The 18,367-nt window shown below is 34.0% G+C and overlaps 1 protein-coding gene across 6 annotated transcripts in view; it reads right to left on the reverse strand.

The window, feature by feature from the left end:
- Positions 1-18,367, reverse strand: part of Wdr62 (WD repeat domain 62) — a 72,027-nt gene that overhangs the window by 6,178 nt on the left and 47,482 nt on the right. For 3 of the 6 annotated variants that reach the window (XM_085204034.1, XM_085204038.1, XM_085204035.1), the window contains exons 4-30: positions 18,283-18,351; positions 17,940-18,044; positions 17,267-17,377; positions 16,322-16,504; positions 16,070-16,230; positions 15,816-15,951; positions 15,239-15,415; positions 15,019-15,134; positions 14,697-14,901; positions 14,433-14,567; positions 14,149-14,259; positions 13,666-13,755; positions 13,135-13,265; positions 12,607-12,735; positions 12,247-12,369; positions 11,750-11,901; positions 11,219-11,313; positions 9,635-9,751; positions 8,694-8,783; positions 7,893-8,017; positions 7,651-7,783; positions 7,039-7,180; positions 6,512-6,639; positions 6,168-6,294; positions 1,389-1,490; positions 475-605; positions 75-216 (exon numbers count right to left, since the gene is read on the reverse strand). In XM_085204034.1, the coding sequence (XP_085060160.1) occupies positions 75-216; positions 475-605; positions 1,389-1,490; positions 6,168-6,294; positions 6,512-6,639; positions 7,039-7,180; positions 7,651-7,783; positions 7,893-8,017; positions 8,694-8,783; positions 9,635-9,751; positions 11,219-11,313; positions 11,750-11,901; positions 12,247-12,369; positions 12,607-12,735; positions 13,135-13,265; positions 13,666-13,755; positions 14,149-14,259; positions 14,433-14,567; positions 14,697-14,901; positions 15,019-15,134; positions 15,239-15,415; positions 15,816-15,951; positions 16,070-16,230; positions 16,322-16,504; positions 17,267-17,377; positions 17,940-18,044; positions 18,283-18,351 (3,466 nt within the window). Of the gene's footprint in view, positions 1-74; positions 217-474; positions 606-1,388; positions 1,491-1,859; positions 5,413-6,167; positions 6,295-6,511; positions 6,640-7,038; positions 7,181-7,650; positions 7,784-7,892; positions 8,018-8,693; positions 8,784-9,634; positions 9,752-11,218; positions 11,314-11,749; positions 11,902-12,246; positions 12,370-12,606; positions 12,736-13,134; positions 13,266-13,665; positions 13,756-14,148; positions 14,260-14,432; positions 14,568-14,696; positions 14,902-15,018; positions 15,135-15,238; positions 15,416-15,815; positions 15,952-16,069; positions 16,231-16,321; positions 16,505-17,266; positions 17,378-17,939; positions 18,045-18,282; positions 18,352-18,367 lie in introns of those variants that run through there. The other 3 variants (XM_085204036.1, XM_085204037.1, XM_085204039.1) reach the window with 3 other exon arrangements.

Genomic DNA, 18,367 nt, shown 5'->3' on the forward strand with positions numbered 1-18,367 from the left:
CTGGAATACGAAACCACATCCTTCCACTCCACCCCATTTCCCTCCCCCCTACCCCGCCTATTCCCCATACAAACCTTGTCCATAACTATTATTAGCATTGGTTCTCCTCCTAGCAGTATTAGCGGCTGCTTTATTGGCGGAAGAAATAGTCGGTCTCATGAGTCCCTGGCCTCTTGGCACTTGGCGTGAAGGCTGAGGGTCCGATTCGGAATCGCTCTGGAAATAGAGAATAAAAATAAATGATTTGAGTATCAAGTGTTAAAACACTCAGTTCTTTAGTTTTCGCCCAATTTACTAAACATTATGTTGAGTGACAAAACTCATCATAGCGCTTCGTGTAACAGAACGAAGAAATTAAAACAATTACTATAAAATAATTCCCCTGAGTGGGGATAGAATCCACAACTATTGTGTTTAAAGTCAGGCGCCACAATGGCCTACAAATCATATTTAATATTTTTTAACCAAAATTACCTGATTATTTAAGACACCAACGCTAGAACTCCTAGTCATGTTAGACTTTGTATTATAACGGGGCGCCGGTCTCACGAAGCCACTCGGCGATTTGTTTAAATTTGTATTTTGCTGAACCGATTTTGATGATGCTGTATAGAATAGTATAATATTAACTAATGTTTCATTTATATTCTTTTTATTGGCTCTAAGTGCATGTAATTCATATGTTATAGATAAAGCTAGAGAAAAGTTTTGATTTATTGGTTTTTATTTGATTTTTGACAACAAAAGATAATTGGTTAAATAAAAAGTACCATAATGGATTAATTTTATAAACAAAAATTACTATTATTTATATCATAGATTGAATATTCCTAGATTTCTTTTTTATTTTCATCGATTTCCGAAGAAACATAATTTAAGGTTTAGCTTTTTTAGAGTAATCATTAACACTAAAAAAGTTAGTAAATCCGAGGTTAGGCAAGCAAGGCGGTACCTGAAGTAGTGTTAAGATCAGATACAGATCAAATATTAATCATAAAGATAAGGTACAATAAGATTGAGTAGAAGCATGAATTAGTAGAAAATTAATAAAACAAGCGTGCTAGTATTTAAAACAATGTACTAACCTAATAATAACCCTTCATATTTACGTGTAGTCTAATATTGCCAAATTCAAATTTGACTTATTATAATAAATTTGTCTTATAATTACATAATTCAAATTTGAACTTCAGAATTAATTTAATAAGTAACCTATAATTATTAAAAGAAAAAAATAGAACATGCAAAAATAACCAATGCCATTAAATATTAATAAAAATTATCTATATCTCTCAAATTTGATCAAAGTTTCACTGAAAATAGTTTTTCCAAATTCCCCAATTTGCATTAAGCAGGAATGGAACCCGCCACCTATAACCATAGCCTACCTTGTGGCGTTCTAGGCGCCGGCACGGGTTTCGCCGCGAGGTCGGACAGTGATATCGCTCTCCTCATCCCACTGTCTTCGGGCTCGGAGGACAGGTTACGCGCTGTCATATTTACGACGTTAAAACATGCATACATACATCCAGAATGGTCCAAATTATGTGCTGATATTTCGAGACAAATATAATTTTTGGACCAAACTAGAACAACACTAAAAGCACTTGGAACAATCGTGCACTGACCAAATACGATATAAAAATAATAAAAAGCATGCCATCTTCGCAAAAATAAACGCAAAATTAAGCAAATGATTTGTGATGCGTTGTGAAGTTAGGTAAAAACTAACCAATTCCATATTCCTCACAAGATATCACAAACGGTTAAGCCTGTCCTAATCTATGGGACCAAAGAAAGATCTAGAATCGAAGCGCAAACGAAAAGGACCATCACGACATCTAAGTCCATGCTCCCACCTGTCATTGGTGAAAATTTCGATGGCAGAACTGGTGTTATTGGTAGCTTTCGCACTAACCCTCTTACACCATTCCCTGAATTTAATGGAGGCCTTACTCTCCCAGAAGCCATATATGGATTTTCCATAGACATTCTAGGAGTTGAGTCACGCATTATTTTGCGAAATGGTGTTTTAGGTCGGTTGAATCCGTAACACAACATTCTCTTAGGAGAATTTGTACAACTAGAGCTAGTGGTAGAAGATTCATAATTCTCACTATCTAAATGTACATCTGTTTTAGGTATAACCATTTCGTTGTAGACTCTTTGTGGCAGTGATTTTGGTAGTTTTACTATGTTTTGAAATGTGTTATTTAATTTTGCTGGTTCAATTTCTTCTTTTTCGACAAGTTCATTTCCAGCGTCATTGGATACATCTACCCCTTCCACTGTTAAGCCAATTTGATCGGTATCTAAAATATCAGGTAAACTTAAATTTCGCTTTATCTCCTTATTATCAGAATTTTCTGTATCCGTATCTGCTTCTTCTAGAGTGAGAGATGCAAAATTTGAAACAGTGCTTTGTTTTGTGGCTAATTTCTCAAATTTTCTAGATAAAACTTTGACGACACCTTTGCCGTCATTTATATTTGCTTTTAAAGGTCTCATACGATATTCCTTTAATATTTTTTCCTGTAATATTTTTCGTTCTTCCATTTCGACCAATTTGTTTATTATTTCTAGCTTTCTCTCAATATACTTATACTTTTTCACTTCATCGCTATCATCAGGAGCAATATTTTCTTTAGTTTCGCTATTTTGACCGCTGTGACACGGCATATCTAATTCATTTTTAGCAAACTTCAAATTTCTTTGGTCTTTCATTGACTTAGTGTAAAACTTGCTGTCTCGATCTGCGTAATAGTCTAAAGAATCTTTAGTAAAATCATTATTATCTTCTATAACATCTAACGAATCCATGCTTACATGTTTCATTCTTTCCATTCTTTGCATTGCGTATACTTCGAGACTATCCATTTGTATTTCAGATCTATTTTCGTTCACATCCTTTTCCTTAACAAATACATCAAAAGTTTTCTCAGAATTGTCAGTGGCTTCTTCTACATTAGAATTTTTATCTTCTTGCTTTCTGTTAGAAATGTAATTTTTATTGTGTAATCCATCTAATTTGGCTTTATACTGGGAAGAAATAGACGAGCTAAGTGCAGATTTATCTAAACCTGCTTTAAGTCTATTGTTAAGCTTAATGGAAGACGTTCTTTTAATGGGTTTGGGCGGTTTATGAGGAACAAATTCCATCGATATTTTAACATTAGTATTCTTTTGCCCCGAATCTCTTTCGAGACTTTTAGTGGCATTGTTATATTTGGCAACATTTGCTTTCTCTTTATTCATTTTATTTTTACAAGTTTTACTTTGAGTATTCTTTCTTATTTGCTCTTCAAACTTTTCTAGATTTTTCTTTACGTGGGACCGTTTTTCCATTAAATTTTTAAGTGGATTAGGTTTTGATGCTGGTTCTAAAACTACTTCAAAACTGCAACTCTTTGACTTAACCATTGCATTGGACTGATCGCAGCCTTCCATTTCGCTTTTATATTTATGTTTATCAGCGAATTTCGGTTGCAACGATTTACTAGTATTGGCCATGTAATCTTCTTTACTCAATCTTGGTATTTCATCCCTCGGCCTATTTTCTTTACTATATTGCGCTATATCATTTCCATCAAAATAGTAAGCTATATTTTTAGCTGGAGACGGAGCTTGTTTCGAAGACGAATCGTATAAACTTCGGGATCGCGTTACAGTTTTATGTCCAGAAAATTCTCCTGTAGGTACATCAAACCCGTAGACTTTGTGCACTGGCGGTTTAGGACTTGCTACCATTGGCACTTGATTATTATAATCCGTTTTTGGACTTGTTCCTTCGCCAAAATAATTATTGTACATGTATCCGCTAAATTGTGGAACGTTATTAGGACTTGACCCGTAACTTTTGGATGTGTTGTCAAATTCGTAACAGCTTTGACTATTTGGCACACCAGGTTTATTTTTAGTACGTGATCTAGCACCTTCGAATAACATTTCCAAAGGCGCACTCTTAGTGCATTCTGAATCATCAGAAAGAACACTTTCCAACGAATTACAATTTGTTCGTGACAATTGATTGTCGTTGTCTAAATATTCGTCTGATAACACTGACTCTTGACTACAACTATTCTTCATGTATTTCTTTTGATTTAAGAAGAAACTAGCACTACTATGTCGATGATTTTCAAGATATTTCATATCCGGTTCATGAATATTTTCAAATGAACAATTTTTCGAATCGTTTAAATTGTATCGACTATCCGTGAACTTTGCTTGCTGGAAAGCAACTTCATTACCATATTTTAGGAATATTTCATTCGAAACACTTGAGCAATTGGAATGATCACTTAAAACTGATTCATTAGAGCGAGTCACACATCTCTTAGTTAGAACACTTTGGCACCTATACATGGAATAACTAGGATTCATATCTTCATCGATTATATCATCCAAATTCGAAGGCATATTACGAGGCAAAGTAGAACTTTTCTGTGACCCGCAAACTGTAGGCTTTAATGGGATCGCTGGTTTTTCATATGTCCCACCGTATATTTCATAATTTGAGATAGCACGACGCGGCATACTTCTGGTCTTATTGTGTTTTTTGCATACTTTCTTTGAATACAGCTTATTTTTGCAACTAACATCTTGACTTAAACTACAATCTTCTAAAGAATCAGATGAAAAATTACCATCATCTCTTTCTTCCACTTCTTTAGTCGGTTGCAAGTCTAAATCACCTTGATTATTAGGTTCAAATTCGTCTAAATCTCCATACTTTTTAGTGATTTCAGCAATCATTTTCTCAGTATCACTTTTGATAGTGTCTACAATATTTCTACTATCTTTTATCTTACTATCGAGACCTACAAAGAAACTGAGCGAATTTCTTTTTCGAGTATCAACATTTTGTTTAGGTTTTTCGGCCTTTTCAGCATTACTTTGATTTTGGGCGACTTTATCAGCCCATTTACATTCCTCCGAAACAGGAGAAACTGGACACGATTTATAATTCTTAAATATGCTCCTGGAGTTAGGTTTTGGTGTTTTCGGTTGAGGTTTCTCAGTGAGATTTAAATGAAAATTTCTGGGCGGTAATTTTGGAGGTTCTTTTTCCTCGCAAGCAGTTGGAAAAAGTCTGTTAAACACTTTCGAAGTTGGTTTTTTACTCATTTCTATAGTAAACGATAAATTTTGTTTCTGTGGTATGTTTTCCTTAAACACCACAGGCTTAGTGGTCGGTGGTAAGTTTACATTTCTTCTAGGATTATGTCCAGGTTCGACATTTACTCTAGGAGGTATATACGGAGGTACATTATCATAATACTCTGGTATCATTTTATGATTTAAATTCGCGGGAATGGCATAAGGATTTTTATTACGAAAATCTAAGTTTTGATAGTTTAGGCTATCAAAGTAGTTAGTGGATAGACTGTCTAGAACCTCTTCGGGGCATATGGGTGGGTTAGTAATTCCTGGTCAGCGTTAAGGGAATAACTTTGGTTAGTTTAGTAATAATGTTTTTGATAAAGTGGCATAGTGTGTTATTGAAAAAGTGGCACAAGCTTTTTTTATTTAAAACTAATAAGTATGTACAGACATTCGGTCCGTACCAACTTTCTCCATACACAAAATGTTTAACGATATTCAAAAGTCATGTCACTTTTGCAATACATAAAAATGAGTGATTTAGATCTATTTCAAGTTATGGCTGAAAAAATTACATTTTAAACATATCTTTTATATAATGTTTTATTTAAATTTTACAGTTTATTCAAGCCGATATCAAAATGGCTTTACTGTGATATTAGCATATCCAATATTATAATTCCATTTCATTATTATTGATCATTCTCCTATGATATCATGTATTTTAAGATCTTTAACATTTTTGACATTTTTGACTGTTATTTCACACTTAGGTAAGAAAAACACTTTTTTATGAAGACGTACAAAAATTTTAACGTAGCGAGATTTGAAGTTGCGCCTCTTGTTTAACATCCAAGCACTCAGATTACGCTTAAGCAGTAAAAAGCAGGTGCAAGTTCCATCCCGCTATAGTTTTCAAAAAAAGTATACGATTTTCATTACCAATATAACACATTAAAAATTGTAGTCCTTGTTAAATAGTGTTTGTTTACAATTACATTATTTACTATATAAAGATCTCAAAACATCATTTTTTTTTTATTTTTCTCTACTTTTATCTGACTTACCATAATTTCTGGAATTACTAGGCACAGCCATAGAGACGGGTCTGTTTCTTCGGGAATTTTCCTTTTCTGGTATGTACGATAGGTCTGTGGTCGATTGACTCGATTTTAAATTAGATCTGAATGCCACCTGGATAAAAAAAAAAAGAAAATTAAAAATATCATATTACATTATAAAATTATAAATATTAGTTTTAAATGTCATAGCTCCAAAAAGCTTGTAACAATCGGTAAAGTATATTTACAGTACAGTTTCCTTTCTTCCTTCGTTTCCTTCTGCAGTTCCTCCCTGCGTTAGAGACATAACTCAACGCCGTACTTTTAAACAGATAAACAAATCAACTCACACTCTCCAATTGTCGTCTCGTTTCCAAGATCCGTCTCTGCAGTTCTTCTCTCCGTCTTGCCGCTTCAGGGTCGCGGGTTCCCGGTCCGCGTGATAAATGTTGAGATGAAAGGGATGTTGTATTTGGTGCTGTATGAAAAATATATATACGTATTTAATTATATTACATGAAATAATATATAGCAACGTTTATGTCACTTCATAAATACAAAAATGTTGTGATCTAATGTACTTTATAAGCATTACTTAGCATTATTGAAAAGCTCTCCACATACTTCTCCTACATATAAATTATAAGTGTGCCAAATTTCATACTCCTCCGCGCAGGTATATTTAAAGGTATATTTAAACTTGGAAAATAATTGTAGTTTCATCAAAATCGTTTTTGTAATTACGATATTTGTGTATATCTACTAACACTAATTCTAAAAGGTACATGTACAATATAAGTAGGTACTTAGTTAATTAACATGTTTTGGTTATTATTAATAATGATTCTAAAAAAAGCTTAAAAAAGTTTATCCTCACCAGCGACACTATTATCCTGTTCGGGATTCCCACTAAGACTGTCAAATGCTGATTTTATATAGCTCTGTCTCCCTCTTTCCAGGGATTCACATGATCCGGATAGGGGGTTCCTGTCCGCGTTGTCACCGGACGGCGTTGATACCTGGTGGGATGATAATAATTAATGATTGTTGATAAATAAAATTTGTGGAATTGTAAGTATATATTGCTCATTCAATTAATTCTTTTTCACGTCAAAATTCATGACATTCTAAGAATTGAAATAAACACTGTAAATGTAACAGAATTAAAACAACTTTTTAAGATAATCGAATTTAAGGGTCTTAATAATTCTAAAGTATAATAGCTTTAATCAAATATAAAAAGACATGATTATCACACCAAAGCCCCCTCCCCCACCCACCAAATAACACATATAAAAAGGAAGGCCTTTCCTCTTAATTCAACATCAGGAGGTATGTCGAGATAAGGATATATCGATAAACGGAGTTGAAAGTCGAAAGCTAGCACCATTCCATTTGTTCCCCTATACACTCCCTCTCTCTCCACTACATAGCCCCTACAATCCCACCTTTCCCCCTACTTATCTTTCCTCCCTATCTCCCCCCTTACCTCATCATCATCAGAGTCATGTGGAGACCCACTTAGAGACGCGGGTGGAGGATCACTAGCGCCCGCCCACCTCCTCGCACGGCGCAGCGACTGACGCAGCTCTGTAGCGTCCATGGCGTTTACCATGAATTCACTGTAATGGACAACTTCAATAATATAACAGGTGACGTCATCGACGATACGAATAATCAAACGAAAAAAAAATTGAACCCACAAGCACCCCCAATTAATTACAAACTAACCTTGGAGTATCCTCGTCATTATTGCCAGGATAATAAGTGGGTCGATTTCCTCTTTCAGAAGACGATGTTCTTTCACCGTCCGATATATCTTCTATATCGCCATCGTGCTCTGTTGACTCTTGGTCCTGAAGAAAAAACAAACATTAACAGTATGTAATAAAAAATATAAATAACTAAAAATGTTTTTATTTTACGTTTAAAATTATAATTAAACAAGAAAAAGTATAATTTAAAATATCTTTAAAGTTAATAACTTCAGATAACATTTTAAAATATTTTGGCACAGTTGGGAGTATAAGGTGGCAAATAAATATATTTTTTTAGTTTCATCCGTATTCCGCATATAGGGGTGTAGACAGCGGGAACGTAGTGTTAAGACACTCATTGTCCACACGGTACTATTTTTCAAGACGTTAATAAATTAAATAATTATTTAGATCAATTGGAATGAAGAATTTCTTCATATTTTTACATATGACTAACAAAAATATTTAAACTTCTTGTAAACTAAGTACTAATAAATGTATTAATTTACGCAGCTATCTGGCGTATTTAGAGTTAAAATCTCAAAATCAAATAGTTCTGAAAATAAGTATATAATACTTGTTTTAATACAAATACCTTTTATGCAAAATAGCAAACCCAGCAAACTCTTTATATAACAAGATTGACCACCATACAGCCTTTCATGATTCATAACTGCACAAAACTTCTTTTAAAACAATAAAAAAAACAATAATACCCATTTTTTGCACCGAAACAAAAGAAAAAGCAACCAAAAAAAAAAGGAAAAAATCTAACCTCAAATTTAAAACTTCCAAGTGAAGAGTCATCAGTGTGATGTCGAGTTCGAGCGTCCAAGGTTCGATTTTTGGATAAATTTACTGTCACCTATTGATGTGTATAATAAAAAAGAACATAAATAAAAAATATAAAAACGCAAATTATATAAGCAAAAAATGTTTGCAAACACAAAACAAGACAGCGAAAGCGTGATTTTAAAGCTTAGGCATTATAAAAAAAATCTTGTGTATTATTGTTTATTAAAATCTTTTATACCAACTAATATAATTAATAAATCCCTTACCAAAACTATAAAATATATCTACTATATAATTTATTTACTAATCAGTTAAAGCAAAAGGAACTCAATATTTCTCTAAAATACTTCTTTTTTTTTAAAAAAAAGTATTTTACTTATTTTTAATGTAATATTTATTTCATTATTTTTTTTTCTTCACTATAATAATAATAGCCTTGTAATTATTATAATAGCCCACTTCATAGCCAAACAAAACTAATAATGGATTAAAATATACAGTAAAATAAACCGTGCCAACGTAAAACAAAACATGCAAATAGCGTTTTAACGAACTTCAAAGCCATAAATGGAAGATGGTAGAAGAGTAGATGGTTTATCGCGTACAATTTTTTTGTAACATTATTTTAAACAAGACGGACGGACAAAATATGTTATTTGTGTTTAATAATCGCGAAATCCAAAGAAATTCAAAAAAAAAACAATTTTAAATTTCAACACTATTAATACCAAAGTCTGAAAGTGTCAGACGTTAAAGAAAAGAAAGCAAGAAATAATATGCATATACAAAAATTTAAAAAACACTTAAAACGATCACAAAAACGGCACTTACAATATAAAGTGCAGACACACACAAAAAAATGCCAAAAATCGTCATTAAACTCGTGACAAAAAAAAGGCAGCAAAAATAAAAAAAAAGAACCTTTTCCACCCTCGGCGATATAGATAATATATCGTATGTAGTTTTCATTTTCGCATCGAAATTCCTGAACAACGCTTCGACACGAGGCAGTTGTGATAGGTTGAGAGATTTCGGCCTCTAATTATATATAACCATTACCATGTTGCGAATTTCATTTATATTATTAGAATAAAATCCAAAAAATATATTATTAATAAAAAAAATGTAATAAAAACAATATAAAAATAATATAAATGAAATTCAGATAAAGGAATAGAAATTAACATATAAGTAAAGAAAATTAATACATTATTTAGGTAATATTTTTTTTTGTTATATAAATAACCATTACCATGTTATTAATTTTATTTATATTATACAAAAACACTAAAAATTAAAAATAATACTATAATATAAAAGGAATTCAAAACAAATTAAATAGAAATTAACATAAAATAACACGTTAGTTAGATAACTTTCTTAGTTTTACAAAAAAAATGTGTAATTTGCATATAAAAAGAATTAACCGCCACCAAAAATAAAGCTTGTGAGTGATAAGACAGCACAAGTTAGTGAGATTATAATTACTACATAATATAATACCTTAATCAAACAAAAAAAAAAAAAAAACAGAATATATCGCATAATTGGCAATTTGGCAGTTTAGCCATAAGTGCAATAGTTGTAGATTCCGTTCCATTTGTACCATCTGGTTAAATAAAGTATCGTACTACAGTTTGGCATAATAAAAAATAACTGGCGGAAAGTATAAAAAAAAGTATCCTCGGTGATACTTTATACGTGCGGTAAAAAAAACAAACATCATCATACAATTGAAATAAAACTCCAAAAACAAAACACACATGCTGCATTTAAATTTAAAAGTATTTATAACAGCAATATATCAACACAACAACAATGAAAAAATCGAATTTTTCAAAGTCAAAGTCAAAGTCAAAATATCTTTATTCCATAAAAATGCTTAACATTCACTTGGACATGTCATAAAAGATAAAAAAAAATGGAAAACAAAATAACCAAAAAAAATGTGCAATTTTGACTTGAAAAAAGCCCGTTCAAATGGTTGAGCTCATGAGAAGATACAGGCAAAGAAACTCATGGCCACTCTTTTCAGTAAAATAAAGTTCACAAATACGAGATATTATTTACATAGATATTTTGACATGGAAAAAGAGCATTTGTCATCATCATCACACGCAACATACACACAAAATATAATAATATTGGAAGAAACACTACACATTGGAAGAAAATATAATCTGTCATCATATTTTTTTTAAAAAAGATTGACTTACAGATTTGTTCATTCAAAAAAATTGTATAACTCAAAGTCCACAAAGAGACATACATACAAAAGTACATATAAACATACATACAACCATACACACATACAAACGTACATACAAACATATACAAACATACATGCAAACACAAAGAAAACATATCTGTAATAAACTGGGAAAGATTAATTAACAGATATTTTTCTCATAAATTTCACTAAAGTTGCATAGCACACAATCATACACATTGATATACTCACACACACTTATATACACATACAGTCACTAACACACATGTACATACCTTGAGTCCAGGCTCCCGTCGTTTATCGTTGTATCTGGTATCAGTTCCGCTGTCTATAGAACTATCCTTTGAACCGTCAGAGTCTACGCGTTTGTCTGTTTTGAAAGGGAAAACACAATTATTCCATTGCTTTTTTTTCATTACACACGAAAAATTGAGACTGAACGAAAAGTAACAGATTCAATTCGCAAAAAAAAACGCGCTTTTACCATGCTTATTATCACATACTGTAAGTCAAACATAATTTCAACTAACAACTTAGAACATGTATGTATAAATCATTGATAATTATAAAGGTCTGTCTTAAGAGTAAGCACTTTTATAATAAGACCAAGAAAAAACCTTACAATTTATTTTATTGTGTTAACTGTATCTAAAATTGGGGGAATGATTTATTTCATTCATTTTATCGCCCTGCTAAAACACGGCGTTGAATCCCGCCACTTAACATACAATGTCTCATACATAGTAAAATTTAGATAATTTAAAGTAGGTTCGGCCTACCCTACCATATCAATACTCCAAACTCACCGGGATTGGGTAATATCCTCGTTGCCCACTTCCCCCTAGCGGGAGGTGTTGGGGGTGTTGGAGCTGCGATTCCGGGGGGTCGAGGGGAGTCACTGGACCATTCATCCCCTAAACTCTTTTTAGCCCACGTTGGCAGTTTGCCTATGCGTAAGCTGGAAACAAAATATAAGATAGTTCTTGAGATTACCATATTCAAACATACAAAAAAATACATTGGTATATGTTTATACAATATGTAATATATTTTAACACAATGAGATATTTTACTATTTACATTATACATACATGCCGCCATACCGACCGATAGTTGCTGATACAAGTCCCACTTGAGGGAAAGAACAGTTTTCATTTATTCGCTAACAAAACAAAACGCGGTGTTGAGTTCCGCCTTTCCTTTCGCCTGTTTTTTTTCCTTATCGCAAATAGCTCGGTAAGTCGAGAGACGGATTGCTATATACAGGATACAGCATAAAGCTGTATATACTACATTTACTCACGTATAATCAGGTACCACGGGCGCAGTGAACTTCTCGTCGGGGTTTATCTCGCGGGGCGGTGATCCTAGATGCGAATCGGTTTCACTTTCTAGGCCAGACATGCCGTTTGTTGGTGGTAGTTTTCTGTAAAGAATACAAAAAAAGCACATAAAATAAATTGTAAAAAAAGGGGACAAAGTGTGACTGTAAACGTAAGAGGTTGTAAATGGTGCAGGTAATCCCTAAACATTATAAAAAATAGTAGTTCAACTATGTTTACATCTCAAAATGTAATCTCTTATATGCCATATGAAATTTTAAATACAGTATTTATTTGTAATTGCCTAACTCTCAAATGAAACTATCAGAATTTGAACCTACCGTCCCTGCCTGATGGCCTGTTGGGCGAGCCTCGCCCTCATGGTCACCACCATGTCGTGTGGAACGCGCCATATGAAGATACACCCGTCCCCTGACGCTGACACCAGGTGTTGACAGTCGGGAGTGAACCTGTTATCATCGTAAGATAAAAGAATTTAATATAGAAAAACAGATTTTAGAAAATATTTAACAAATAAATAAATTGTAAGTGTGTGTATAAGAATTTCGACGTAGCTCGATGACAATATAATAATGACTTAGTGGTCTAAGCAAGAGACGCGGATTCAAATCTCGGTACGTTCGTTGCCATTTGGGAGGTAATTATTTAAGTGTGCCTAATATAAACTAAATTAATAAACATATGTACATCTATTTGATTCGATTCTCATACATTTTCAGCAATTCATAACAATTTACTATTAAATAAAATTAACAAATTATAAAGAATGTTATATAACTCAAAACATTTTTTATACATTTACAAGTAAAAAAAAATTAATAAATTACAAAAAATTGCCTCAAACATACCTCAAACCCGTTACAATCTCTGAATGTCCGTACATGGTGGCCATACATTCACCAGAGTAATAGTCGTAAACGCTCAGAATTTTATCCGTACTTGATGTGGCTAAATAAATGCCACTACTATCTAGTGATACCTAAAGAAAAGAAATTATAAATTAAATAATAAATAAGTACCTATATTAATTAATTAATTTAATTTTCTCAGTATAGTAGACCAAATGGGGTTTTAAATGTTGATTAACACGCAACAGATAAATCATTTAAAACAGTCAGATGGTGTTCTACTGTGATATTGTTAATATTTCCGTATTTATAGCACATTATTAGTTTCACGCAGTATCCCGCATGTAGCAAGGTAGGCAGAAAGAACCTAGTATAAGACGCTCCGTTTCCCAAGCATCGCACAAACTCGGAGACATTGCGTATTTGGGTGGCTTAACTCAACGCTGCGCAATTCTATTCCGTTTAGTGGGAATCGAACCCACAACCGTTGCATATACAATCAGACGCAGTGTTCAATATATTTAATATTACCTTAATAAGCGTCCCGTCCTCTGCTGTAGTACCACGGAACGTCTTTGTATGTCTACCGTGGGCAGAGCTGTACACACGGACATTACGGTCCTGTAATATAAATGAATATTAGTGTTACACTTTTAGTTACTTCTTGTTTGGATATAAAAGGCAATTACAAATAAACAGACCTTTCATTTATTTTACATAAGAAATTTTATTTTTGAGGTAACAGCTACTACTACTGAGCACATGATTGTAGAACTGTGTACGCGCCATCTTATTAACAATATAACGCATTTGCCGCTACACTACCTGCGACTTTGTTCGCACAGTCAAACACTGACCTTGAACACTGACTCATATTCTTCAGTTCAGTCTTTATTTAAAAAATAAAGACTCAAACATAATTTTGAACTTGCTTCATAGAAATGTCAGGAACCAAATGGTTCCGCCCCATCTTCTCTTAGTTCCTACATAAACATAAAACAAACAAACACACACCTGACAAGCAGTAAGTATGTGCCTGCCGCCGGCGTCCACCTCCATGTCGTACAACGTCGTCCTGCCTGACACATTCTGACCGCGGGCGAACTGATAACTGCCATCTTGTGTCTGCAAATTAGTAGAAAAATAAAAATTAAACACATTTATTACCATGGAAAACATAAAAAGTATATACAGTTTTTTTTTTCTCTTTACGCTGTATCCCGCATTCCGCATGGAGTGAGGGAACCTGAGAACCTAATGTTAAAAGAGAGTTCAGAAAAAAAAAAAAAAATACTCACAGTCCTCAACTGTCGAAACAAAATGGTCTTATCGGCTCCACAGGAGACCATCTGGAGATTAGACCCCGAATTGAGGAACCGCACCGCCGTGATTGAGGACGAGTGCTCGTCGAGGGTCTGGAGTATCTGATAGCCCTAAAAGGTAATATTAAAATTTAAATATTCATGTTTATACCAATCATATATCATTGGTAAGGCCAATACAAGTGTCAATATCATTGTTAGTGTCATGGTTAATGTCAAATGTTTGTCAATGTAACTCACCCGATCCACATGAAACACGTGCACAAGTCTATCTCTAGAGGCGGAGGCGAGAAGACGAGGCGAGGAGGCGTACTCCAAGCACAGTACTTCTGCGTCGTGCGCCTCCAACCTATGGAGGGAGGCGCCGTTCGTATCGAATATCCAGATGTTACCAGCTCTGTCACCGGCTGCTATGTGACGACCGCAGGGGGATATGCGGACGCATCTGAATTAGAAATGTTAAATATTCTTTATATTGAGATGTCAAATCATTCTGTAAATTCTAAACAACTGATCAATTTCAGTTCAAGTTAAAGTTAAGTTATTTTTAACAAATTCTTACCTAACCCCAGTCTTATCATCATATGTTTTCGATTTATCCTTATCACTAGTTGCGGTTAGATCGGCATCCTTGAGGAACTTTAACTCAGGATCTATATATAGGACTTTTGAAAGCTCCTGAAAAGAAAAAGAAAATTAAATTAAAATTATGCAAACTGTGAAATAAAATGTCATTTATCATACCCCATGAATTGGATTAAACAAAAGGCTTTAATACTCACATTGCTATATATATTGGGTGCGGTGCCACCCGACTGATGAGTCCTCGGAGACCACAACCGTACAGTGTCATCGCTTGAACATGAAATAAAGGCACCGGTGCCCAGTGGCCCAGTGGTTATCATGTCCACGCCCCAGATACAGGCCGAGTGGTAGAGGGCTGAGTGTGATTTGCCCACCTGCAAATTAAAAAATATACATATTTACAATTATACTATTACTATTTTAATATGGTTTAGTTTTGTTAGGCCATAGCCGGACAATATAAATTACTTATTTTTTAAAAATATATTTAAAAATTAGATTTAAACTCAAATAGACCTATTTCGATCTCTTTAGAGGTTGTTGTGGTATAGCGATACACTAACTGTTAACGCGACGGTTGAGGGTTCGATTTCGGGGGAGATAATTATTTTCCTTTTCTCGCTCAGATACTTCCGCCACTCAACACACAATGTCTCAAAAAATAGGAGCGATACGTGAGGAGGAAGGAGGAGTGTCTCTACACAAAATTCCCTCTGCCTTCCTTACTATAGCGAGATACAGCATGAAACCGATAGAATTTCATCTATCACTTACCCGTTTAATATCTCTCACGTCCCACACGTAAAAACTATGATCGTTGTATACACACGTCAACTTGTGATTCCTCTCATCGTATGTGAGGGCGATGGCGTCGGGATACTTCGCGTTGCTTGGCTGACTGAACATGTGGCTGGAAATTAAAACAAAAATTATATGTTTGGATTGTAAAAAGAAATATAAAATACCATGGCATGTCAGTCATGTCACGTTACTATCATGTCATGTTACCGTCACGTCACACTAATTACCTGATATTATCCCCTTGTGACACGTCAACCCCAAGATAATGCGTTCTAGGTAACGTAGTAACATATCTGAGAGAAGTCGGAGCAAAACACCGCACTATACCTTCCGCACAACCTACGAATATGTATTCGGAGCCTACCGCCATGCAGTTCGCTGATGTCGTCTGTAAAGAAAAAATAAAAATAGCATATTAATTGACAAAATAATTATCTGAACGCAATCTAAAATAACGCCCTTCTCCTTCTCCCACTCACCCTGAGCTCCACCCACTTGTCCAGCAATCTCCGGCTGTTGAACTCGCAGAGCAAACCCCCTCTAGTTATCGCGTAGGTGCTGTCCGCCGCCTCCCCCCTACCGCATACGACGTCGCAGAATTCGTTGTCTTTCTGTTCACCGAGGATTGCTGAGCGACCCATGAGAGGGACTGGTTCTTTAAACTGTAAAGAAATAAAAACTAAAATCTTTTTGTGCCAATATTTAAATAAAGCTTGTCAATTCTTGCTGTTGTGTTGTATGCAACACAACAGCAAGAAAAAGATTCAAATTTACAAAATATTTTGAGTGTTGAGTTGCGGATCGCATCGCTTTGCCTTGTTACCATGGCAGCCAGGAAATGATCAAATAAATGATTCCCCAAAGAGAGAATCGAACCTAACAACGACGGCCTCGATTACCTGTGCGGAATTCAAACTGAAATGATCCATCATATTCTTTAGACAGAGATTAGTACAAACGGCTGTAATTCTTTTGAATTATCTAATATATTAAAAAAACATCACATCTGCATAGTTTTCTTGACGCGATAAGCAAAATGCAGGCAAATATTAATAATTAGGTATGACGTAGATTTATTAGATATTATATTACTTATGTATCTGTAAAGATAATAAATGTCCTTTCCCAAGGAGTATCTAGATTTTATCTAGAGTATACGAGGTTCGTGAGTTCAAATAAACAATAGTTAATACTACTAAGTACTAGGTTTCTACCGATTTAAGAAGCATTTTTTTGCTTTTGCAGGGTGGGCAGAGGGAACCTGTGATTGTAGTGTTAAGACGTTCCGTTCCCATTATGACACTTCCGTTCATAACTCATCACATCATTTCCGTTAACCGTGAATCGTCTAACACGTTCAAATTTTTAGACGTTTTTTAAATATTATAAACTTACAATACTATATTTTTAATAAAAACAATTACCTTAGCATTTCTCGAATATTCCAAATACCAAAACTTGACATGTCTAAATCCAACCGTCACAAAATAGTTCCCACTCTCGGAGAAACTCACTGCCTTTACACGAGATGAAACCTGTAAACGAGACAAAAAATATATTTAGGTTTTCTCTTCAGAGGGATCGACGCAGCGAGTAGTCTTGTTGGTTAGGTACAGTCAACTTGCATATTCTTTAAGAAAATAATATAGATATAGCGGCAGTCTCGACCTTGCAGGTCGAGAATTATTTAAGTACATCTGATGTAATTAAGATGTTTAAGTAAGTAAGTCTTCCGAAAGGCCATATTAAAATATACTAAATTCATCGATTTTGTCTATACTAATATGGGCTAACAGCTATGTATTACGAGACCTCTCCTCGTCTCTTCCTCTACAAATTTAGTTATCATTTTGAAGCATTTTTGAATCGATAATAAATATTAATCGATACACGTAGACAACTAGGCAACTGAGTTTTTTACAAATATTAAAGTACAGTACGACTGTAGTGTCGTCGTGCCCGCTTTTTGAAATTAATCAAAAGAAAATAATCTAAAGTAATAAGAAAAAATTTTAATTTGATTTTATCAAATCTGCGCAGTGATCTACAGCTAATTTCAATGTGGCCACGACTCGTCGGCCTTACTACGGCACTTACCTTATTACTGGCCAGTTTCAAGTTAGCTCTCCAGTCCCACACGTTTACAATCATATCATGTTGGGACCCAACTGACACTAGATATTTGGACGATGTTGAAAATGCCTGCGAAAAGTGATACACATTTATTTTTTATAATTACATAAACGAAACATTAAAGTTAAAATAAATTAAAGTGTAAAGATAATGTGTAAATATTCATCAAGATAAAACTGATAATTTAAAAACTTAGGAAGCTCTATTAAAAGTTTAAAAAAACATATAGGTAAATGTTTATATGAAAAGATTCATTCCAACACTTCCAACAAAAACATATATTATAAGACAAATCAAACAATCTTACCACACAATTAACTCCATGAGTGTGTCCAGGGAATTCAGCTATCTGTACCGCACCGGATGCTGTCGGATCCTGAAAGTATTTAAAA

The sequence above is a fragment of the Heliconius melpomene genome, chromosome 20 (assembly GCF_056956725.1).
Source record: "Heliconius melpomene rosina isolate 202511_hmr_F chromosome 20, ASM5695672v1, whole genome shotgun sequence".
Lineage (NCBI taxonomy): Eukaryota > Metazoa > Arthropoda > Insecta > Lepidoptera > Nymphalidae > Heliconius > Heliconius melpomene.